Source organism: Gadus morhua, chromosome 5, assembly GCF_902167405.1.
Source record: "Gadus morhua chromosome 5, gadMor3.0, whole genome shotgun sequence".
NCBI lineage: Eukaryota > Metazoa > Chordata > Actinopteri > Gadiformes > Gadidae > Gadus > Gadus morhua.
Window position 1 is genome coordinate 7,999,754 of NC_044052.1, and position 23,834 is coordinate 8,023,587.

Sequence of the window (23,834 nt, forward strand, 5' to 3'; positions counted from 1 at the left end):
TTTGGCATTTTGTGAAAGGGTACATTCTGGAAGTAACTGCTGTGTCTTAGAGATGCGTGCTCGGTAATATGCCGCCTCTTCCTCTTTCATCCTGCTCCACTGCCCTTTCAGCAGCTACCACTGAGCCCAATAGTGAATGAGGTGAGATTTGGAACAATTACTTATTTATATAATTTAATGATAAAATATTAATGTCATATATAAATTTAACCATTCAACTGTCATATCATCGGAGGCAAACATTAAAGGGTGATATTATGCGTGTCCAACTAGATGTATGCTGGATTGATCAGTCTACCAGCCAACCCAGTGTACTGTAGCAAATGTGGCTTTCTATGCATCATACATCTAGAATGACACACTCACTTCTGACGTCATTTAAACACAGAGAATTTTAATGGCTAATCTGACTCGCACCTGGTGGCATGAAATCACTACTTAAGGAGATTACTTTTTCGTTGAGCAGCATAAGGACCGTCAATGTCATCAACTTTCATTCTGGAGGTTATTATGGTTTTGTCTTCCGTATTTTAGCTAGACCCCCCCCCCCTCCCCACACACACATCAAACATAAATCACCTAAAATCAACTGCCACCACTGCTTGGAAATCCATTACAGGGCTGTCACAACTAGTTGATTAAGCAGACTAATTATGACTCGGAAAACTTGCAGACTTTTAATCATGTGTCCTACTGAATTAATATGTTTCTTTTTTTTATTTAAGCCGGGTATATGCCATATCTGCATCGGCAGAGATGTGTCAAACAAAAAAAAGCTTTTCAATTTCGCAAACACAAGCCGAATTACCGATAAAGCAAAAGCCAACACCCCAAACCAATTGGCCACATCCCAAAAGCAAGAGCCATAACATAAACGCAATGGTCACAACACAAATGAAATAGCCGCGAGTTAACGGAAGGGAGAATCAACGGAAGTTGACAATGAAAAGGACCAAATATTATTACTCCAACATGTAGCTTCTGCATTTGTGTTGTGACTATTGCATTTGTGTTTTGGCTTCTGCAGTTGTGTTGTGTGTTATGGGTTTGTGTTTTCCATTATTTGCTTGTGTTTTGAGAAGTTCTAAAGTGTTTTGGATATACAGTTCGTCCAACTCATCTTGGCCACCGTACATTTCCAATAATCAGTTTCAAAGTAGTAGTAGTATAGTAATAGTAATAGTTAAAAAAATTGCATAGAGATCAGTAAAAATCCATGTTTTAAGCAATACAGCATGCTAACACTATCATAACAAAATGCAAACGGCAGAAGTGAACATCTAAATGATAATTACTACTAAAAGCTAATAAAATAAAATGATAAATGAATCAACGAGTTAATGATGTGTTAAAGCACCAGGAGTGTTACGTGACTGAGCCTACTTATCTTTGTTAGAGGGCTAAGAAGGCCAAATACCCAATATCAGTTACAAATCAGTTTTACCTTCTTGGCGAGTGTAATTTATGATGGCAATAACTAACATTACGATTAAACTTTAGGGACTACGAAGGATATCAAAACTGCCACCATAAATCCACGCTAGGGTTCAGTTAGGTGCTAACCGTCAGCACCGAGAATCACGACTCTATGAACCACGTTCGCAACTTCCTCCTCTGTTCTCTTTAAAGAAAAATCAAAACCGACTAGGACCAGGGTGAGGAATACTAGACTCACTGTCCACTGTGTTTGTACGCATGCATTAAGACACATCCAGCAGAGAACAACGTAACCTTTCTGCTGAGCCAAGATATATGTATATTTAGCTGCCTTGTTGCCAGAGACTTCTTCCATAACATAACGAGAGATACCCCGAGAGAGATAGCCTGGCCATGAGAAAAGAGCCTCACGCTAGAGAAAATAAAAGCCAAGGAACACTGAGATTACACTGCCTGCGTGAAAATGAACCCTGATGGTGTACAGACACAAATCTCCCAAACAGACACACAAACAGACACCAACCATGCTAAATAAGGGGTTCAATGTCAGCCAAAAAGTGTCATGCGTTGCCTGGCGGGCCATGAAAGGATTGTAATTGCTACCCTGCCGCGACAGTGGATGGAGGGGGAACATAACACTCAGGCTCTAAGGTGGAGGATTCAGGTTTGGTAATGTAATGAGTGCTAAGGCCTCCTAGAGCTGATTTCAGCTGACGAGGCCTTGGAAGACACAGGCTTCCTGCCCTCCTACGGTTCTAAGCATTAAGACAGAACAAGGAACTGTGTGAATGAAATGCTAGAAATGAAAAGCTTTCAGCTGCTCTAACTGCACTTACTGGCATGACAACTTCGACCCATTGACGGTTATGTCGTGATTAATTATACAACAATCACTTAGCAGTCATGAATCATTCAGCTGTTGAAATAATAATTCTGGTATGCTTTGGATTTCAGTAATACCGGGCTAAGAAGCTTTAACAGAACTTTTTTGTTAAAATGGCAAAGGATTGTTGAAACCAATATAAGACAAATACCGAGTTCAGCTGTCAACTATGAATGCATGAAATGTGTCAAATTGTCAAACAGTTTCATCCCACATTCATCTTTTATACATCATAATGTTAATGTATCGGATATACCAACTCAAGAACACACGAAAAGTGTATAGCGGTTTTAACGTCAGCCAACCAGCCAACATTACTGTCCACATCCTCCCTGCACCAGCTGCTACAGTGGTTGATGGGTATGAACCCTGCATACCGCCTGGGAACCTCGACACGTGGTCACTGGCGGTCTAAGAGCTTCACTCAATTACAAGGGAAATATCGGAAAGGGCAACTGAGTGGAGATGTAGTGAGGCGGGGATGGGCTATAAATAGAGCCAGCTTAGGGGCACTCTCTCACCACTTCCTGTTGACATGGTGCACCAATGAGATAACCCAGCTGGGGCCACGCCTGCATCGTGTCTCCGCAACAATTATAGCATTAATCAAATCATCCAACAATTTTTGACGGCACCAATCCGTCTTAATGATCTCATAATCTACAACATTAATTCTCTAATATCATCTACCTTGGACTTCCTCATCACCTGGCAGCAGTGGTTTGCCCATATATGCTTAATCGATTGGGATTAGGGTTGTACTTGGCACTGAGGCCGTTCATTTATTTTGACATGTCTTTGTGTTAGAGAACATTGCTCACAGTACATAGTTCATGCCTTTTGACATTACCCGAAAATATTATACATTAGCAGAGCATAATGGCTTTCTTGAGTTCTGGTATTTTAAATCGTAAGTAAAACGGAATATTGTGGAAATGGAATACGCTGTGTTGAAGTTGTTTGTAATACTATCTATGAAAGGGAACATCGTTTTATGATGGGGCATTTTATAACTACAACTAGCTGTCTCATCAAAAACACTATGAAGTTACGATTATGTGTGCATGCATCGCTCTGCATGCGGGCTCTCATTCAAGGTGCAAGCTCGCACAAACATCCTCCCACAAATCAGAATCTCTCCTGCAGTGCCTGTCACTATCTAGCAATGTGATTTTCCCCAAGGTTACCGGTCTGCAACTGTTTGTTCGCCCCTCTCCTTGTCTGCCAGAGACCCGTCCTGTGACTCCAGTAGTTCTACATCAGGCCTGATTACTTTATCCCAGACCATATAATACTATTTCATGATCCAATCTTAGACAGTGAGCAGCACTAGTAATACAAAAAAAATAATAAATCCTTAACATCAGACGTCACTCGTTTTGTACTGCATTCTGTTTGTATTCACTGAACTGTGGAAGCTCTTTACCAATCTGGAGGGGACTGTAATGGGGAGCAAGGGTAGATTACGGTACAATCGTGACAGTAGGGGAACGCACAGCCTGGCTTCTGCTCACCACATGGAGCTTGAGCTGGATAACAAGCCTGGTGAGAAGACAGGGAAACCCCGAGATGGGGTGTAGACAGAATGGAAGAGGAGGCAGAGGAGTGAAAAGGTGAGAAGGGTCTGAGCATATTCATAGTTCTGGAGTAATCAGCCCAGAGTGGATTATCTCCAGTTTTATTTTGGCTTCCTGACCATCTCATCTGCTTTATTCACATATCATTCCTGTTCATTCCCTACAGTTTCTCTATCCTCCTCCTCATCACTTTCTTAAATCACTCCATCTTCCACGCACTCTCGGTACATCACTGAGACACCCACACTATGGGGCTTGAGGAATAGTAGAGCAGAGAGCAACAGAGAGCAACAGAGAGCCGATGGCAGGGAAGAAAATTGCCTCTCCAGGGACACAGGACAGAGTAACAAGCAAGGAATAAACATTTCAATATGACGAAATGCATGTTTGTGCCATGTGTTGGACTCCGAGTAATTGTTTATCCAAATTCAGTAGAAATCTGCGGAGAAACCTAGCCATCTTCTTGAAGTGGAGGCAAGACCAAGGACACCTTCTCTATACAAAGAATAGACCGCCGAATTCGTATGATTGGGCAAAAAATACATGAACAACACATAATATAAGGCAATACATCATGCAGTATGTCTGAAAAACAGCAGACGCTTGCAACAGTCTATATTAAGGTGTTAAATCTCAAATGGGTGATGCATTTTAGCTTTTCTAAAAAAGGCACCAGCCTGTACGGAGACAGAACGCGTAACCTTGGCCTAATGAGCCACACGCTCTAGCCATCTGAGCTTACCAGCCCCATGACTACAAACAAGAGATGGAGCATGCATGCACAAATACTGAGTACTGGATATAGTGCAGTACATTAAAAAACTATAATAACGTCAACAATGATACATTTTTTTAGCATGAGCACTCTCTTTTTCTCCCTCATAACTCAAAATGATGACGTCTGACCTGGAAATAACAATATCAGAAAATAAAGCAAAAAATAATTTAGACTCAGGTTTTCTGAGTCTCATCAATCAGAAAGCTGAAAGAGTAATTCAAGTCGACACAATCTCCCCTTACACTCGACTTGTTATGCTTTCGTCTGTGTAGTCATTACAACCTGCATTTAGGAGTGGCCAGCAGTGCACTGAAAGTGAACACGCATCTGGGAGTTAAAAAGAGAAAGTAAACATTGATTATTTACAATCCAAAGGGGTAAGGAAGAATTAATTTGTATAGTTTGCCCAATCACAAAATAGTGTCTCCTCCTATGCCCCAAGCCCGGCTGACGGCTATGGAACGGATAGTGTGAGAGAATGCAGCTCAGAGCTGACCGGAAGAGAAGAGATGCCTCCCTCAGCCGCCCTCGGTATTAGAGCTTCAGAGAGGTCTGGTGTTTGGCACGTGGCATCCATAGGGATGCCAGACGGTTTAGTTCTGACGGACTGAGCAAGGGAGGCATGCACGCAGAGACATCAGAGAGAAACGCCGTCCAGATGAACACTTGTTTGGGGTTTACAGCTAGGATCAGCGGGCTTGGATACTGCATGTGACCCCTGAAGACTTTGATTTAACTTTCAGTTTCTGGGCATGATGGGGGGGGGGGTGGTGAACTCAAGTCATGTAGACAAGATAAACCAGCAAGTGGAAGATTTGTTTACTCATAACAGAACAACCTGCTCAACCACCCCCCCACCAAACCGGAAGGGTGTATCTGGTGTGCAGAAATTATGTCCCTCACTTACAGTTTAGCCAACGGGTCAATATGGCAACCTGAGCTGTGCGGCACTCGACAAGAACGTTAATTATTAATTAGGCTCCTGTTGAAATACTGAGGTCCACAGAAAGCCTGGAATGACTTCTCTTTTCAGTAACGTCTTCCCATAGCCGAGTTGTGTCTGTTCAGATTAAATGTGACCCCGGCATGTTGCCATAAGCGGAGCCAAAAGCATCACACAGCTAAAGATCGGCATTCCGGCTTCTGCGCACGCACAACAAATAACGGCAACAGACAGCTCTACTAAAACCGTCCATTCCCATGATTACACGCTCTCTGGCAGAATCAATCTCCCTCTGTCCCCTTCACCGCTCCCGTCCTTCCTTCAGTCTGCAGCTCTTTGACCCACTGGCCCACTGTTTATATAGCCATCAGGTCTCCCAGTCAATATATGCCTTTATTTAGTCATTCCCTCACAGTGGATCTGTCCTTGTGCTTGTGATATATTTACTTCCGCATGGGCGGGTAGACACACACATACACACACACACACACACACACACACACACACACACACACCACTTTCAAAGTGGCCATGCGTAAACTTGTTACGAGATGCTGTGCATATCAAACATAAAATCCCCTCCGTGTTAATGCACACCCCTTAGAAGCACTGCACGCCTGTGGATTCCTCACTATTTAATAGTCTCATTACCACACTAAAGTCGGCTTCTTAAAAACGTCATACATAATATTGCTTGTGCTGTATCGTTTCAAGAATAAAATAGAATGAAATTCCTTACCAGAATGGAAAGATTCAAATTTCTTTGGTAAAGCACGTATGTATATTTTTCTTTGCCCTTTAAGTAAGAGACCACAAAAGAAAACACGTATGTGGAGTCCAGTTACCCATTCATATTTAAAAGGTTTAGCCCTTGGAATAAACGACAGTGGTCTATTTCTGCCTAAGGATCAGTAGTTTACATTATTACTGCAGGCGATGAGCTCCCTGCATATTTAGCTCGTCAGCTTTATCTGCTGGCAAGACAAATGAAGGACAGAGATCTAACAGGAAAAACAAGGTGCCACTTCCTCGAAATAAGGATTGGTGTTGCACATAGAACCAGAAATAGCCGACATGCAAGTAAATCCTTTGGTGAAACAATGGAACCAGGAGAGATTAGGCGAACTAGGGTTAACAAGGCAAATAATGTTTGGTATGAAACAACAGACTTTTAGAATCTCAAAAAAACCTGATAAAATACCAACAGCATATGGTTGGGAGGGATAAAAGCTAGACAGAAAGAGCTAGTCTCATTCATTTGGTCTGCCAGCCAGAGCGCTCAGTGAAACCATCCTGGTTCCATTTAAAATCCCCAATTATTCATTTTGAATATGCAAAAACATTTTGCTTATGCGAAAACACTCCGCAAAGCCAAAAGAGATGGAAGAGATAGAGGAAGGGGTCGAGCATGGTATTTTGGTCAGCGTTGTACATATTTTCAAGGCATTTATCCACCTCAACCACTGTTGTCCGACTAGCACTTTGTTGATTGGAGGGACGGCAGTGGGGGGCTCTCTTTGTTCTCCCCTCCCAAGTGCTCTACTGAGATTAATTATGCTGCTTCAGAGTTTGTTTAATGAGGCCCTGCCGGCGTCAGGATGGAAAGAATCTCGGTGGAAAATGAGAATCGTACATATCTTTGAGAGTTAACCCCTCAAGCCCATTTGTTGAATGTTTGTACAGCATACGCAGTGCCGTTGAGCAAGACATGAGACCGCTTGCTTACACTGCCATATATTCAAACAAGTGCAGGTTTTTAATATAATATTTTTTTGATCATAAACGGAGTGATTCAAAGGCTAGAGAGAGCGACAACAACAACCTTCTTTAATCAAGGTTGTGATGGACGTAATTCAACTGCACTCAAAATGTGCCAATTCAAAACCTGCCTGTTTGGAACAGGCCGATTGCTTTGGCCTTCGGTATTACATCTTGCAGCTTTCTAGAGTACCACTCGTCCAAACAACTTGACAATGCACTTTCTTGGGTCCTCAGCAGTTCTCCCATGTGGTTGAATTGCTAGTGGGCAGAAGTCAATCGGATTGGAAGAGGGAAGTTGATCGGATGAACGGTTGTCGAAGGACAGACATGCATAGCGAGACTCCTCTTGCTAGAGTGAGATAAGGGCGACTCAGTGGCTGACCAAATGTATGGTTGATCAACCCTGGGGAACAGTGCTGCTTTGTCACAGCCTAGCCTGGATAAGATAACCTTTACAGTTGAAGCCTTATTTCCCCATAGCAACCAAATAGAGAATCAGATTCTGAGCATTGTGTAAAGGGTAGGAGGGGGACAGAACATCAAGAGAGCCTGAATGATATGGGAAATAAAATCATTTTCATAACTCTGGTCATGGCTGCCTTACAGCAAGGGCTGGGTGATTTATCCGATAGTATCAAGTAATTAGTATCTTTACTTTCCTACAGTTTGTAAAATTGCTGCGCCGCAAAATTCTCAATTTATTATAGTACGACATTCTGCAGATTTGTCTTGCCTTAAAGAGACCAAGGGAACCCGTTGTTTCAGCTGGGAGTTGAAAATGATTTTAAAAATGCAGTTTGGGCGAAGAGTTCAAGGAAGGATGGGGCATGTTACAGCTCAGGTCAACTTTCTGTTACAATAGCCACGATTTTTTTAGAATCGTCACAAAAGACTGTTACCCTCGTGGAGCGGTGAGTTGTGTTTTGGGGAGACAACAAATGATTTTATTGATGTTTTCGCTAAATGAAGGTCTTTTTTTACAGTAACAGTGAGCAAATGGCACAGATTACTTTATTGATGATTGATTGGTTCCCGCTCTGTCATTTACGTTTAACACACACACACTTACATACACCTATGCTTACACTACCAAGGGACCACAACGGAAATAAGCCCATGGGCTTTTTTGTGTTATCCTTTTGACTTCATATACATTTGTTTGCTTACCTTTGTGCATGTGTCAATATAGAATTTCAATCAATCAATCAATTATTATATAAGACACATTTCTAAGTTTATGGGGAACACAAATCAACTAATTCCAACCCCTCACATAGACACATGCAGTGGAATGGCAGGTTTGTGGAGTACAAAGAGAAGCAGATCAGCTCAGGCCACAAAGTGCTTGCAAAGAAAGGACGCAACCTTGGCAGCACTATTTTCATTCCTTATGACAAGAAAAGGCCCTAGTGGAAGGCGATCACAGATTCACTGATATGTCCTTGCAAAAGATATGTTCCAGTTTTATACAGTAGAAGAAAGGGGTCTGTTAAGATGTTAGTATATAGTTAGTTTAGAGAAAATCTCGATTTTTGTTTTTGGCACAATCACCACGCACTACTTACAGCCCGGAGCAAAATAAGGAGGACGAAATAATTACAGCCGTGTGGATCAGTATCCCTGTCACCTGACCATTGCCGTGGCCATTTCTTCCATCTCAACTACACTCTGATAGACTATACTCTTTGGAAGCTGAAATAATATAAAGGCAGTAAAAGAAAGGGTGGCTCGAGATTTATAACAAATAATACGTGCAAGGTTCTGGAATAGACACAGAACAGATGTAGAAAAGTCTAAATCTAACAGGCCACAACCAAGCACAAGAAATGGGAAGGAGATGGATGACAATTTTAAGGGCAATGACAGTTGCGGAGTTGAAGTGCGTTTGCACTTTCATATCTGCTTTTATCAACTGTCACACTAGTTCTTCAGAACAGTATCTTCAACATAACTGTGTCAAGCCCCTGAGCCGGTGGTGGGGAGGGTGCACCCGCAGTGGTCTTACCTATCTGTCGCTCCAGGTCAGCGGTCTCGTCGGCCGTGGCCCTGGGCAGCACCCCCGGGTCGCTGAAGCTGGTCCTCAGCAGGGTCCCCAGCACAAACAGAAACAGAGCGCCGCCCACCACCGGGATGGCTGGGCTCAGCTCGAGAGCCAGGAACGGACAGCTGAGCAGGCAGGAGAGGATGGAGGTGGTGGTGGAGACGGGGGACAGAGGAACAGGGGGGGGGGACAATAGATTAATTATCTAGCTAACAGCCAATGCTTTAGAAGTGGACTGGCCATCCCAAACAACATCGACAGGAAGAGTGGAGCGAAAGAAAGACATCCCATCCACATGGTTATTCGGTTTGACTTGTGGTGGTTAAGTGGCAACAAAAAGCGACATGTTCAAACAGCATTTGCCCAGAGGGATTCAAAGGACAAACTTAAGCAGAAAGCCAGCCATCTACCCACATACAAACAGCTCTCCAGCGATTAGCAACACCAACATCCACTACTAAAAGGAACACCTTCAATGCTATGGTAGTGGTGTAATGAAATCACTAGTAGTTAATAATCAGTGTTTACACATGTTTAGACCGTAACGCGCGCACGCACACACACACACACACACACACACACACACACACACACACACACACACACACACACACACACACACACACACACACACACACACACACACACACACACACACACACACACACACACACACACTGTCAGGGGTCAGGGCCAAAGCCGTGTGTTCTAATCTGATTTTATAAAAAAAAATATCCAGCTTATCCTGTTAACTGGCCAACAATCCTGATGCTTATTTGCAGTAATCACAAATAGGATGATAGGAATGGCTCCGGAGTCCGGACCACTACTATTTCTCTGAAGACTTTGGTCCAACAGCGGAGAAGGAGATATGGTATGTGGGGGAAAGTGGAGGCATTCTTGGAGAGAAACGGGGGGAACTGACTGAGCATATGGCAGCCATGTGGTTCCATCGATGACTCAGAGAATAGCAAAAAATATATTTTTAAGAATTATCTGAGTTTCGTAATTATAGTGCTTTATCCTAAGTAGGGCTGGGAGATTTGGCCTGAAAAAACTCTACATTTTTCAAACTAATCGACACTTTTTGGTTTAAACGAATTTTCTGATTCTCTCTAAACAGCTGAAAATACCAAAAATATGGTCCATCTTAATTCACCACTATTTACTACTGTAAAAATGGGGGCCACATCTTTTGCATTGCAATATGACACCGCATCGTGGATCACCTGCCACCCAGGCCCTTTCCAGTCATCAGAAATGATACAAGGTTGAAAATGCTGCCGCTTTTTATCACCGTTACTGAAATAAGACCTTCATTTAGCGTAAACAGAAGTAGAATCCAATATACGTGTTTGCAAGTCTCCAAAAACAACACGTTGTTTGCCTGTTGAAAGCGGGTTCACTTGGTCTTCAAGGCCAAACAAATTGGTGTGGTCGTCTAGAACTTTAATACATCTTGGTTTTGCCGGTTTGCCGTCATTTCACAAACCGTAGGAAAATAAAAATCCAAAAGAATCTAATAAACCGAAACAATCGCCATTAAATAGTGGCGTACATTAAATAACATAACATAAGCTCATTCTTCAGACAATGGATTGCACCCAATAAGGCTTCCCTTCAACCCTGCAGCGACAGAGGTGATTCAATCCAGTATAGAATACTGTTTCTCAGAGGGGATGTACAGGATTAATGACATGGAACAAAAGATGAGCCTGGTAGCTGGGAGAGGGTGGACGGCTGGGGAGGAGGAAGAAACCTTTCCCATTATGATAATGTTCAACGTTGAGCTGGGAAATGCCAGGGATGGGATGAAAGCCATCTACTGTCCATCACAAAGCACTTACGGACTCAATCTGTCATTGGGCCATACAGTGATCAATGTAAAGTATCAAGTCCTGTGAATAGAGCGCTGAATCGGCACCGCCATCTTTGTGATATCGACCGTGGACGAAGGGGACAAAACTACAGCAGAACCACATTCAAGGGGGCAACTTTCTCATCTCCTCATCACGGTTAGATTTTACGACAGAGAGCCGGTGAACTTTGGACGACTTGGAAACCAAACAGTTCTGTTTTGCAGGTGAACTACAAAGTCACAGTCAATCAAATGTAATGGGTCGCAATGACATTAAAACATTTTTCCAGCCTTGCGATTGTTTGGTGCTGATGGATGCAACACAACATCCCCTCCAGATGGTTGCACCTTGGGTGGCCGCTCACAACTGCTATTGTGTGCCAAGACCTGAAACTCTCTCACCACCCACGCCAAGTTATATATAGGACTGCTATTTTAAACTGTGCCAACTATGGCGGCAAACATCGATCCATTCTAATATGTATTGCAAATAGGTTTGGGAAAAGGAGAAGTTCTTAGAAGAGCACATTTGCGGGATTGGAGCCTCCGTTTAGCCACAAACATTCTAACCTGAGATGCGAACCGTCAAAAGGATGGAAAAAGACTATAAATATGATGGCATCACAAGGGTTCAAGAAGGGGTTTCTCAAAGGGCCTGAGTATTGCGGAGGATAAACAGATGACCCGAGGTGTCTGCCTTGCTGGCAGTCACCCATGGTCCAGCCCTTGCTGGCATGTCTTCAAGAGCTGGAGTGCCTGTACTCCAGTGAGACACATAGCAGTAATCTAATACACCTTATTAAACGCTGTTGGCACTGTTTCCCCTCGATTTTTTTTAGCAGTGGTGCTGTGAGTTGGTAAGCAAGCCACACTAGGGGGGTCTAGGGGCATGCCCCCCCCCCCCCCGGAAGAACAGTTTGAAAAATAGCCCTTTAGATGATTACTTCTGGTCAGATATTTTGGGGAAAAATGTACAGATTGAGCTTCCAAATATGACATAACAACCAACAGAGTCCAGGTATCTGCTGAGACCAGATCATTTTGCAAATGTGCCTCGAACTTGGCAATTCTTTCCAGCAGCGGAGGTGCGGCGCTGCTGAATGCTTATAGGGGAAACACTGCTGTTGGTCTGATAACGCTGCCATTAAACAGTGTGCACATCAGAGCAGGAATGAAACAAGCAGTTCTTATTCTCACTTGCTGACTGCTTATGTATTCTGAATGTGGATTTAAATTAATTTAGCTTTCTTTTTTACTCTCTTTAGGTTGAACAATCAAAAATGATGAATGCAATTTAAAGTTTGTTGAGAGAGTACATCATAATCAGGAATAAACTTAACTTAAGTCCTTCACGCCAATAAATGGGTCTCCAATATGTTCAATTCAAGGGATTGGAGCCAATCCTGCTGTCCACATCTGGACAGAGGGGAGGGGGGGGGGGGGAAACCGCTGGGATGCCTGGGACATCAGCAGGAGGATTCATGCAGCATGGCATAAATGCAGCAAAGACACATCTGTGATTGTTGACACTGGTCTTGAGGTCGTTGGGTTTCTTCCTAAACAGCGTGCACTACTCGGTCTGGAGCTAAGTGCACATTCCTCGGGTGCACATTGGCTAATTGGGCATCCAATTGTTAGAGGTACATGTCTGCCCTACTGCCTTTCTTAATCACTGGGTTAGACAAAGATTAACAAAGGCATTCTGGACAAGTCTTTGCTACTATGGATGTTTGATAGTCTTGCCCATAAATAAAATGCATTATTATTATTATTATTATTATTATTATTAAGTCATGTAGCCCGGCACCGGATACTTCTCTTTACACAAGTCCATCATTTTGCTCTAGCACCTGGCCACTTATTTCAAGCGCATTTATTATTCCCTCTTTTCATATCATGATAATGATGTAACAAACATTGGCAGAATTCCATTTAAGTGACTGCAAAGAGATTGGCAGCTATCGATATCAAGCTGTGTTCCAAGAGCGGCAGAGCTATGCAAGCTGTGTCAAACTGCAGCAGCGCGCAATTTGTTCGTCCAAAGACCATCAAAAACATGCAATTATCGAGAGATTTATTGATGATCTGCCTTGCTTTAAAAAGCAAAAAAGGTCTATAGTATATGTTGAGAACGATTTCTGTTTGCTTTGGGTGCCAGAAGCAAGAGTTGTTATTATTTCCTATTTGGTGACTTAGTCGACAGCAATGTTCTTGCTGCAAGGTAAATAAAAATATGCTCTACATAAGAAAGTCACCTTTAAGGTGAATACTGGGGATTTTCTTTGAATACCCTCAGACCACACAGCATAGAAGACACATAAACTTCAACTCTTACTTTCTTTCAAAATATGTGGCGAATCCGGGTAAGAAAAGACACTGAATGTTCTAAGCCTCTATGATCTAAAGGGGACTCCAAATATTCACTAAGGCTTGTGCAAACTTTTGCCATCGGATCGTATATTGGCAATTGAAGCGATTATCAACTATATGTTTTTCCTACGCCAATAATAGGGCGATTTTAACTAACTTACTATGAGAACTTACTCTATAAACAGAGCGCGTAGAAGAGCACTCTGTCTCCTTCAAAATATTGCCATTGAGACTCATCTTCCGACAACGCAAAATAAGCTTGAATAGACACATTTGTCAAAAACAAAGCATGTTTATATTCCTTCATAAAATGCTCAAAATTCTCAAAGTGACTTCGGCAGTGATATCTTTGGAAGAACGACCCAATCCCTGACCATCCCACTCCAGTTAATATTGAGTTTACCAAGAAGGAACTGGTTTGACAGGCTTCACCTGGCCTACCTGCCTTTATAAAAGAATGCACCAACCATCATGATTATCAACAAAATGCTATTAAAGAGTATCGTTGTGTTCTGTGCGTATTGAGTACTATTACTCGCACCCTGCTGTATAAAATAATAATATAGGAAAAGCATTACAAAAGTAGCAGAATAAAGAAATCAACTGAGCCACATTACACACCTTCCTTTTATCTGCTTCGTCAATCTGTTCCTCTTCAATCTGTCCTCCTAGGAACACTAAATTGCATCAATAATTGAGTTGTGAACAGCCAACAACAAAGCTTTGCCTGAAACAACGTATTTAACCATTATCTCCAAGACGTTGATTTGGATGTTACAAACAGGAGTCAATCTGATGACAAGTCTCCATGTAGAGTTTAGTAAACTGCCACATGTTGCCGTCTCCAAGGGTTGTGACCACAGTTTATTTGCAGCACACCAAAGAAAATCCATTTGGTTCTGCATAAGCGGATAATGATCATCCTCTATAACATGTAATCTAGGTAAACATTCAACACTGCCGACGCATCAAGCACTTCAAGGATGCAGAAGCAGGCAAATGTTTGTTTACAGATGTCAACCGGCGGTGACGTTAATCAATTCTGAGAAGAGAGACTGTTTACCAGCACAACTACCAAGGCAGTTAGGTGTTGGAAGAGAATATCCAGTGGAGATGAGCACGCATTACATACTGACGGGGGGAAGTAGGTTGCTGCACTGAACCCATTTTAACCACAGACTAGCTTTGATTGATATGGGGGTGTGTTCTGTGAGGAAGGCAAGCTCCAGTCTGCGTGCAAGATTCACATCCATTTTCATCAGCCACTTGGTTTGAAGAACAACTGTTCGGAAGAAACCCAATAGCCTCTCTTTTCATGCCTGTAAGGCGGTATTAAGGAGACACTGGATATGTCCCAGATTAGAATGTTATTTCCACTTAAGCGTAGTTAATATTAATTGGGGAGTTTGAGGGGCTTTGTTTCCATGGAGACTGACAATATCCAATGTCGGACATGGTGGATTTTGAAAGAAAATGTGGTTACCTTGGAAACAACCATTCGATTCACGGTGAAAGGGTTTAAAGGGTGGGAAAGTGAGGAAAGACGGATGATATGCATCAGGATAATGATGTCATGTCATTTATCCCCCCCCACCACCCTTCCATCAATGAAGACACAGTACAAATATTTAAATACATTTGACTAAACAAAAAAATAAAATAAAAAAAATAAAAGTAATTTTAAGTATATTTCCATGTAGGATTAATGGTAGTTTTCTTTTTGGAAACAATGACTTATATGTATGCCAAATTAAATTGTCTTCAATTACTCATGTGTAATGATTGGGACTGTTATCTGTCAACAAAATCTCTACTTGCCTGTTCACAATTAAGAATACATATATGAGGGCAGCTCTCCCTTGAGCCTGGTCTTAGCTCCCATACAAATCATGCATATACTATGGGACATTCCTCAGTGTCCTTGAATACAACATAGACCACTCTGAGCAGAAAACATGCAAATAAACACAGCATGGGCCGACTGATAAACGGATGCTTGGAGCCAGCTGGCTGAACTTCAGTGAGATAACTGAAACAGGGCAAGCACAGAACCACATTATTTTCCAAGGTCCTCATTTATTTTTTTGTATCCTGGTAAAAAATCAAATGGGGTTGTCTGAAGGGGTTTCCAAAAAGCATTTGTGAGCAGGGGACAAAAGTGACCCAGGCAGCAGCCTGTAGAGATCCAGCCTGCTTAGCCTGATAATCATGTCCCAGGTGAAAAAGTAGGACCGCAGTAGGTCAAGGCTGGATAGGAAAACCCTGACATCAAGTGTCTAAACATCGTGAATATTAGTCCATTTACAACTTATTGCTACTCAGAGAAAGAATAATAAAGACATAAGACTAAGCATTAGGCAAAAGTTCTAATGAATTGAAGATGCATTGGGATTCAAATATATTATTAAATCAGTACCCTTTTTGTTCTAAACAACATGAAAATTCAACTTAATAAATCAACTATAACAAAAGTTAGAATTAATTAATAAAAAGAGAACAGAGAGAGACTGAACACATTTTGTACATTTTGGCAAAGAGGCAGAGGCAGGTAGATTCATTTTTTTTTATCAATAAAAAGCCTGCTGTATAGAAGAAATTCAAACATTACTGTACACTGTAAACCGGCCGTATTTTTTAACAGCTTTGAAATTGCTGTCTCAGCTACAGATGGAGACACTTGTAGATATATTAGATATAGATAGATATCGTTGGCTTTCTTTAATTAAATGTATAATCCAACTAATAGATTTGTGTTTGAGGATAACTATGAACATTTACCCACAGATTACCTGGGATGCTTGGATTATTACTTACTTAGTATAGGGAACTCAGGGGACTTTTGCAATTATCACTGCAGTAAATCAATCAATAAAACGGTTGACCTTGTTGTTTCACTTTGACACGATTGCATCTGTACAGAAAACACAAAAGACGAAATCCCTCCTTTTGTGCTCCCTCCCTCCAATCATTTCTCCACCATTGATACGTGTTCATTAGACACACCTGTGATGAACATGCAAGAATAATTCTCTGAACCATCAGGGAAGAGATGCCCTGGTCAGATATAACTTGTGGTCAAAATCTAAATTGGCTCGTACAGGTGCAATCAATGAGAAACTGATTTTCTCACAATGCACTCATAGCAGATGTTTCATAAAATAACAGTGAGTTACAGCACATTAAAAGGAGACAGCCTCAGATCTCAAATGGGATGAGATCTTACACACTACAATGGACCATGTGGGGAGATGTGAACTTGGTATTTGACGTTTGTGATCATTTTCCCTTTCAACAATCCAACTCTGCCACACACAGTCGACGGCATATGATTCATATTGACATCAAACACGCTTTACAAGCAGTTGACTTCCTGCTGCTTACCTGCTAAATTCCTACTCTGATCTACACTGCTGTAACCCTTAGAGAGAAGCTAAAGTGAAAAGCTTAAGTCAATCGAAAATACCATCAAGAGAAATAACCTGGAGAAAAGCATGCATACATTGTCTTCATAGAACAGTCAAAAGTTTACTGCATAACAAAATCAGCTTGATTTCATAACCTTATAGTCCCCATAACTTAAACCTATTGAACTATATTTGGAGAGGTTTTGAACTTGTTTGACTCTGACCAAATCATTTCCAACAGTTCGATAGCGCAAAATCCCCCTATAGCTGTCCCTTAGAAATCCAACCGAGCTACATGCTGTATCACGCTACCTACTTTTAGCCTTCACTCAGGGCAGCTTTAGAGGCGATCGATATCCTCTGATCTACAACAACAAAGTCATTGAACATGTCAAACATTGAACACCCATCCATCCACACTATCTTAGGCCTAAAAAAAAATTTAGTTTGGTTCCGGTTTCCGACCGACCCTGTCAATTTATGTGCGACCCAAATTATTTTATGAGTTTTCTAAAAAAAAAATAATAATAATAATAATAATGTAATTAATTACGTTTTGGTACAGCACCTCTATAATTACGTTTTGGTACAGCACCTCATCATTCTGTACAAGGATGAGCGAATTTTCTCGTTTTTAAATGAAAACAACCTACCTATCAATCGCTGCCGCTGGAAAAAATAAAATAAATTCCCTACCTACCCATGACCTCAACTGACAACCAACAGGAACAAAACTTTTTTTTTTTTTTAGGCCTTATCCTGCAATTCCTCCAATTCATTTTTGTATTGCGTCACTGAATAGAGTTTCATGCAAGTCTACCCTGTATAACCTAATATTACATTTTAGATAGTAGGCCATTACCAAGTGTCAATCTATTAGATCTTAAGAGAGTAGCACACAGGTTGGACTTAATCTAGATTGATGACAGCACAAGTGCACTGAACCTGACTAATGAGTCCATAGGCGGGTTGATAAGAAGCAAATATAAGGAGTGCTATGTCAGGTGCATGGCAGGGGTTGACACTAAGGTTTTGAGAGCACTTGCCCATAGGGCAAGTACAGGTCATGTTCGCCTTGGCCGAATGTCATGTTCACTTGCCCAACTTAAAAACATAATCGGCTCAGTGAACTTTCACAATAGACCTCACTTTCATAACAGGTTTGATCAAACATATTGAATTGCACTTAGTGACTCTCAAAATAACATGAAAGTTCTTTAGAAGTCATTAGAGACTTCAAAAACAATGTTTGCCTCTGCTACCGAGACGTTAATTGGCACTTATAGGACTGCAAGAAGTGATCTTCCATACCCTGCCCTATTACTAAATATTTGCCCAGTCTTGCCAACTCCTCTACCGCAGCCTCAAGTACCTCAATCTCGACCTACATAACCTTCCAACACAGTCACTGACCCAGGCAGTGGGGATGTGCTAATGCTGTTTGACAAACATAGGTGATGCAAGGGTGAAGAATAGGATGTTGGCTATTCATGGAAAGGAGGAGCCGTAGAAGAGGCAGATAGTAGGAATTGATTCCTGCTTTGACTGATGACTGGTGACAGGTCTACCCTGTTGCCACCACAGGAAAACAGACAGCAACAGGAAAGCGACCTGAGAGGAGTCAACATCATGGCCAGAAAATGGTAAGCTCCCTAGTCAAACCACATACTTGTGGCTGAGTTCAAGGGTATGTGTAACAGATCAGGTTAATTGTTATGACTCAGTTATTCACTCACTGTTTGTCCTGTGACATTATTTTCTTAAAAGAGGATTAATGGTAGGGCCTAAAAAAAAAATTGTTTGGTTCCGGTTTCCGACCGACCCTGTCTATTTATGTGCGACCCAAATTATTTTATGAGCTTTAAAAAAATAAATAAAAAAAAATAAATGGATGAGCGAATTATCTCGTTTTTAAATGAAAACAACCTAACTATCATTCGCTGCCGCTGGAAGAAAATAAAATCAAAAAATAAAATTATTTCCCTACCTACCCATGACCTCAACTGACAACCAACAGGAACCAGTCACTGGTTCCTGTTGGTTGTGCCCAGTCACTCTTTATTCTAAGAGAAGACATCTGAAAACAACCTGCAATTCCACAAGACCAGTTGAGTTCATTTTTAAACCACCAGCCTAACAATCTTTTTGGGAACAATTAAAGAACAATCCAGGTCATTACTGTAGCAATACAGGAAGCAGGTTTGTTATTGTAGACAAGAAAGTATTGGACCACTGGTCCTGTTTGTCTCCAAGGGAAACGTGTACCATGGGTGTGGCCACAGTTGAAAACACAATGAGAAACACTAAGATCTTTCGCAACAGTTAGCTTTTTGGACATTCCAAAAGAGGAAACAAAGAAAACAATAACCAGACGTATTTAGCCCTTCCACATGGAGGGAATAATGTTTTGGTGCACTGTGCAGAACTAATGCACAACAAGGAGTAAGCTGTTACTCTTTGCCCAATCAATTGGGCAAAGAAATTGTCTGACTAAAATAAGCTATGGCCTTGAGTCATAGCTTATTTTAGTCAAAGCAAATGGAATCAAAACACAATCTGAAAGATAAATTCAGGGCTGATTTTCCCTTTTATTGCAAATCTTCCTTCAGACTTTCCAGTGGCTGCCAAGAGGTGATTTAAATAATATAAATGAAGATCAGATATCTAACATGTACTCGAGTCACAAAATCTCAAGTCCGAGAATGTTGTCTAGTCACCATAGCATGAGTCAATGTTGTGATCGCTTATAGCCAAGGGACAATACATATGATTTTTAATATCTGTCATCCGAGTCCAAATCATGCAGTCAAGTCCTCGAGTTCCATTGATGTCACAAGTCATGACAATGAGCAGTGACATGTGCTGATATGAATCTGATGTGCCCTGGGGTTGGGAAATGTTGGCCTACCGTGTCCCAAAATATGTTATCTATTAAGTTATACACGTTGGTATTGATCATCTAACAGCATCTAGCAACTGGCTGCTGATGCCCTCTCCTTTGTCATTCCTTACGTGTTTTTTCACTGCAAAGCTTAAATCACTTTTTCAAAAAAAGAAAATGCTAAGCTTTTGGTCGATTCTAATCTTATGCTTAGAATCGAATTAAAGAGGTTTAAAAACTAAAGCTGATGTAGTGGCCAAGTAGGCACACAGTCAGGGAATCGTCCTACTCAAGATGCAGTTAGAGGTTTAGCAACTGCAGGAAACGTGTGGGTATAAAGTGGGTGGGGTTGGAGGAATACCAAAGTGATAATCTCACATGCCTGCAAATAACAACCACTGCAAAGACCCCACCTACCCCTCAAACATCGAGAAAGTGGTTACTTCCTATGAGTATAAACCTTGATGAAAATGTGAGGATTGCACAACACCAGATGAACTATGTCAAGGGCAGAGAGAAACATTGCTCTTCTGCAGCAGGAATTATTATTTGGTCTCTCTCCCATGGCTGGCATAATGAATGAGACTGTTGTGGCTAACCACCTTCAAAACACACTAAACAATGTTCAACATTTCATATTCAAAGAAAACAGGAATGGAAAGAATGTGCCTCGTTTATTTTCCTCCTTCAGTTGCACATTTGAGCTGGATCGGAGGGGAAGGAGGGGAACAAATGATGTTAGTTGAATAGCTGTTGAAGAAAGGAAGCAAAGCTATTTTGTTATATGGAAAATCGACTTGTCTGAACAACAAAAAAAAAACAGTGACTGCTCGGTAGCGCAAAAAAAAGGCCTGGTTATTTCCTGCACGTCCTGACAGATTCCGTGCCTATTTATTTATCTTCAATTTCTTCACACAATTAAGACAGTCTGACAACAATGGGCCATTCAAATTGGTCGTCCATCAACATTGACACATGTGAGCCCTACTCTGAGCTTTGCAGAACTGTCACAGCCTCGGATTGATGACTAAGGCCCTACAATGCACTTCTGTTAAATTATTTTCAGATGCTTCTCAGACCAAAACCACTCATCTCCCTCACGCATTTATGTCTCAGGGATTCAGAAGCTTAAAAGTTCCACAGTGCCTCAGATCACAAGCACTACACATATTTACAAGACTGAACTTTTCACCACACATGGGGAGCAGGGTAATGTGCAACGCACGGGTGTCTGGGAAGTCATTAACAGCATAATGATAGATAGGACTGCTGCAGTTAGGCAGGCCTGCATGGACGCACAGCCAAAGCTGTTGCCAATGATTAGTCAAAGGCAATATGAAAACCATAGTTCCGCAACAGAGGTCGCAGCAATAACTCAATTGTAAATTCATCCAATCGGGAAAAACAATATGTTAATGTATGTGGGAAAACGTGCCGGACACTACATTTTGCATTTGTTTGCCGGAGAAGCACTCATTCATCAAAATAAGAATATGCACTCTCATACACATGGTCTAAGTAACGGATGAGAAGCCATTTCCCACTGGGCTGACATCTGGAGGGGTGAGCCAAAAAACATGTCTAATCGAAACACATTACAGTTAATGGCCATAGAAGACAATGTGTGCAGGTCTGCTGACTATCAGCCTGTCCGCCAAATGTCTCTGCTCAGCAGACGGGTGCTTAGCAACCAGGGAGACAGTCCGTAGGGGGGAGTCAGGAGGTCTTCACACTGGCCCGCAGAGATAGGGTGGGCAGGGGATTGAAACGGGTGCAGGACAGCAAAGAGAGGAAGAGTTTCCCAAAGCACCATGTCTAAGCAATGTCCCCTGTCGTCAAAACAGAGCACAGAGCACACAAGTCCCCAGCCCTGCTGGCTATACAGGCTACAGCAAGGGTTTGGGGGCGATTTAGGAATTGTCTTTTCATCCACACAGTGTGGGACTTAGTGGATGGTTGGCACAGCTGGCTGGTCTTCGACTCGGGTTATGTCAGTATCTCCTCCTAAGGGACAATGCATTGAAAGCTGAAGTGGTCCAGAGGTCAGTGTTGATTGAAAAGTGGAGAATACCTCCGTTATCAATAATGCACACAGGCTTACCGGCCAACTAACTGATAGTGGTTTGGTACAGAGTACAGTACTGCTGTCCCTTCATATTTACAGGGATAGGAGAAAAATGTCGGACATTAGACATAGGGATGGAGATCATTAATATTTATTGCTATAGATACCATTTTCGATAATCCTTAACGATCCGAGTCTTTATCGATACCACTATCGATACCTTTCTATTAATTGGTCGAAATACAAAGCGTTTTTAGTGATGAGGAAAATATTTAGGAAATAAATAATTGCATTTAAATTAAATATGTAATTCTTAATAAATATTGACAGCAGTAGTTTTATTTATTTAAACTAAAATGATTAGAGCACTATACAACTCTATTAGTAACACAGAAACTTGAGTTATACACTATTACTCATGTTTCTCACCAAAAACTCAATTTACAGTTTCTTTGTTACATTTGAACGCATCATGATAACCTAACAGTCGTTTTACTGAGTCAACCTCAACACATCATCACGCAGCACATCTGAAACTTTATTTACTTTTTAAGATTACTAACTTGTATGCTGCTGATTACAACACTGATTTCACAATTGACTTCACTTGTTTTACCTGTTTGCTTACAATTCCATTGGTGGACACGCTGCAGTGATGGATTGATTTGATTTAAATGCCGTGACGCGACTCAAGGGACACAACATTACGTTACAAAAATAATAAAAAATGAACGACGGGACTCCATAGTGGTATCGATAAGCCCAAACGTTAATGATTTTTGGGTTTTGAAAAAAGTGGAACCGGGTCCTTGATTGAACCAGGTTTCGATCCCCATCCCTAATTAGACATGCAGCCACTGATTGGACATGTCTTTGCATGTCAAGAGCTTTCTGGGCTCTCACATGCTTTGCCCTGATAATAGCAGGATATCAGTTGCATTGGGCAACACAAAGTATTACAAAGAGGGTCTTATCTGTCAAATGAATGGGGGTTCTCAGAGACAGACACAGAGACAGAGTGATTAGTCAGGGCTAATGCAGAGTGACAGCAAAAGGTGCAATCTCTTGTGATACAATCCAGCACTAACAATCGGGTCAGTCTGTCTTTCAACACGTACCATCATGTGCTCTTACCGCAAAGGGACAATTAGCGACGTCCCAAAGTGACGAATTGCAGGTTGGAGTTCACACGAGGAGAGGAAAGCACCCTGTTATGATCAAACTCGTCCCATGTCTATGTTTGTGTGTGTTTGGGGAACCATATGAGGAACCTAGAAGAGTATTTAAGAAAGAGCACATGTGGATAGACAAATGCGCAGTGTAGGTTGCCAATATTGGCTTCTTAAATCACAAGCATCTGACCAATAAAGTCTGGTCAAACTTGTGAAAAGGATGGGGAACTTAAATTGAATGTGATCTGATATTTCACAAAAAGGTTTTCAATTACTTGCTGAACTACCTCTTGTAATGTATATCATGTTAAGAATATTCCAGTATTAACCTCCTGTTAAACTGAAATGTGATGGCACTAGCTTTTATTTTATAGAAATGACAGTTAACAGAGTATGACATAATGTAGCACAGGGTTGATGGAAGGCAGTTTCCTGAGATCATTTTGATTAGAAAATACCTAGGTACGGTTGATTGGCTTTCTGGTTAATATATGGTGTCATCATAATCGCAAGGTCACCCTGAAAATGAGCAGTAAATAAACAAACGATCTCCTCTACATGCCTTAATGTATGAGTCTAGTGAAACTCGGCAAAATAAATGTAAAAGTTACAAGACTATCCATCAAGAGCCGAACTTGGCACGCAAAGGATTGCACTGTGAGTT

At 41.5% G+C, this 23,834-nt stretch overlaps 1 protein-coding gene across 3 annotated transcripts in view; it reads right to left on the reverse strand.

Annotated features, from left to right (window-relative positions):
• Nucleotides 1–23,834, reverse strand: part of LOC115543672 (zinc finger DHHC-type palmitoyltransferase 14) — a 39,525-nt gene that overhangs the window by 14,072 nt on the left and 1,619 nt on the right. For all 3 annotated transcript variants that reach the window (XM_030356119.1, XM_030356121.1, XM_030356120.1), the window contains exon 3: nucleotides 9,385–9,545. In XM_030356119.1, coding sequence (XP_030211979.1) covers nucleotides 9,385–9,545 — 161 coding nt within the window. The remainder of the gene's footprint in view (nucleotides 1–9,384; nucleotides 9,546–23,834) is intronic.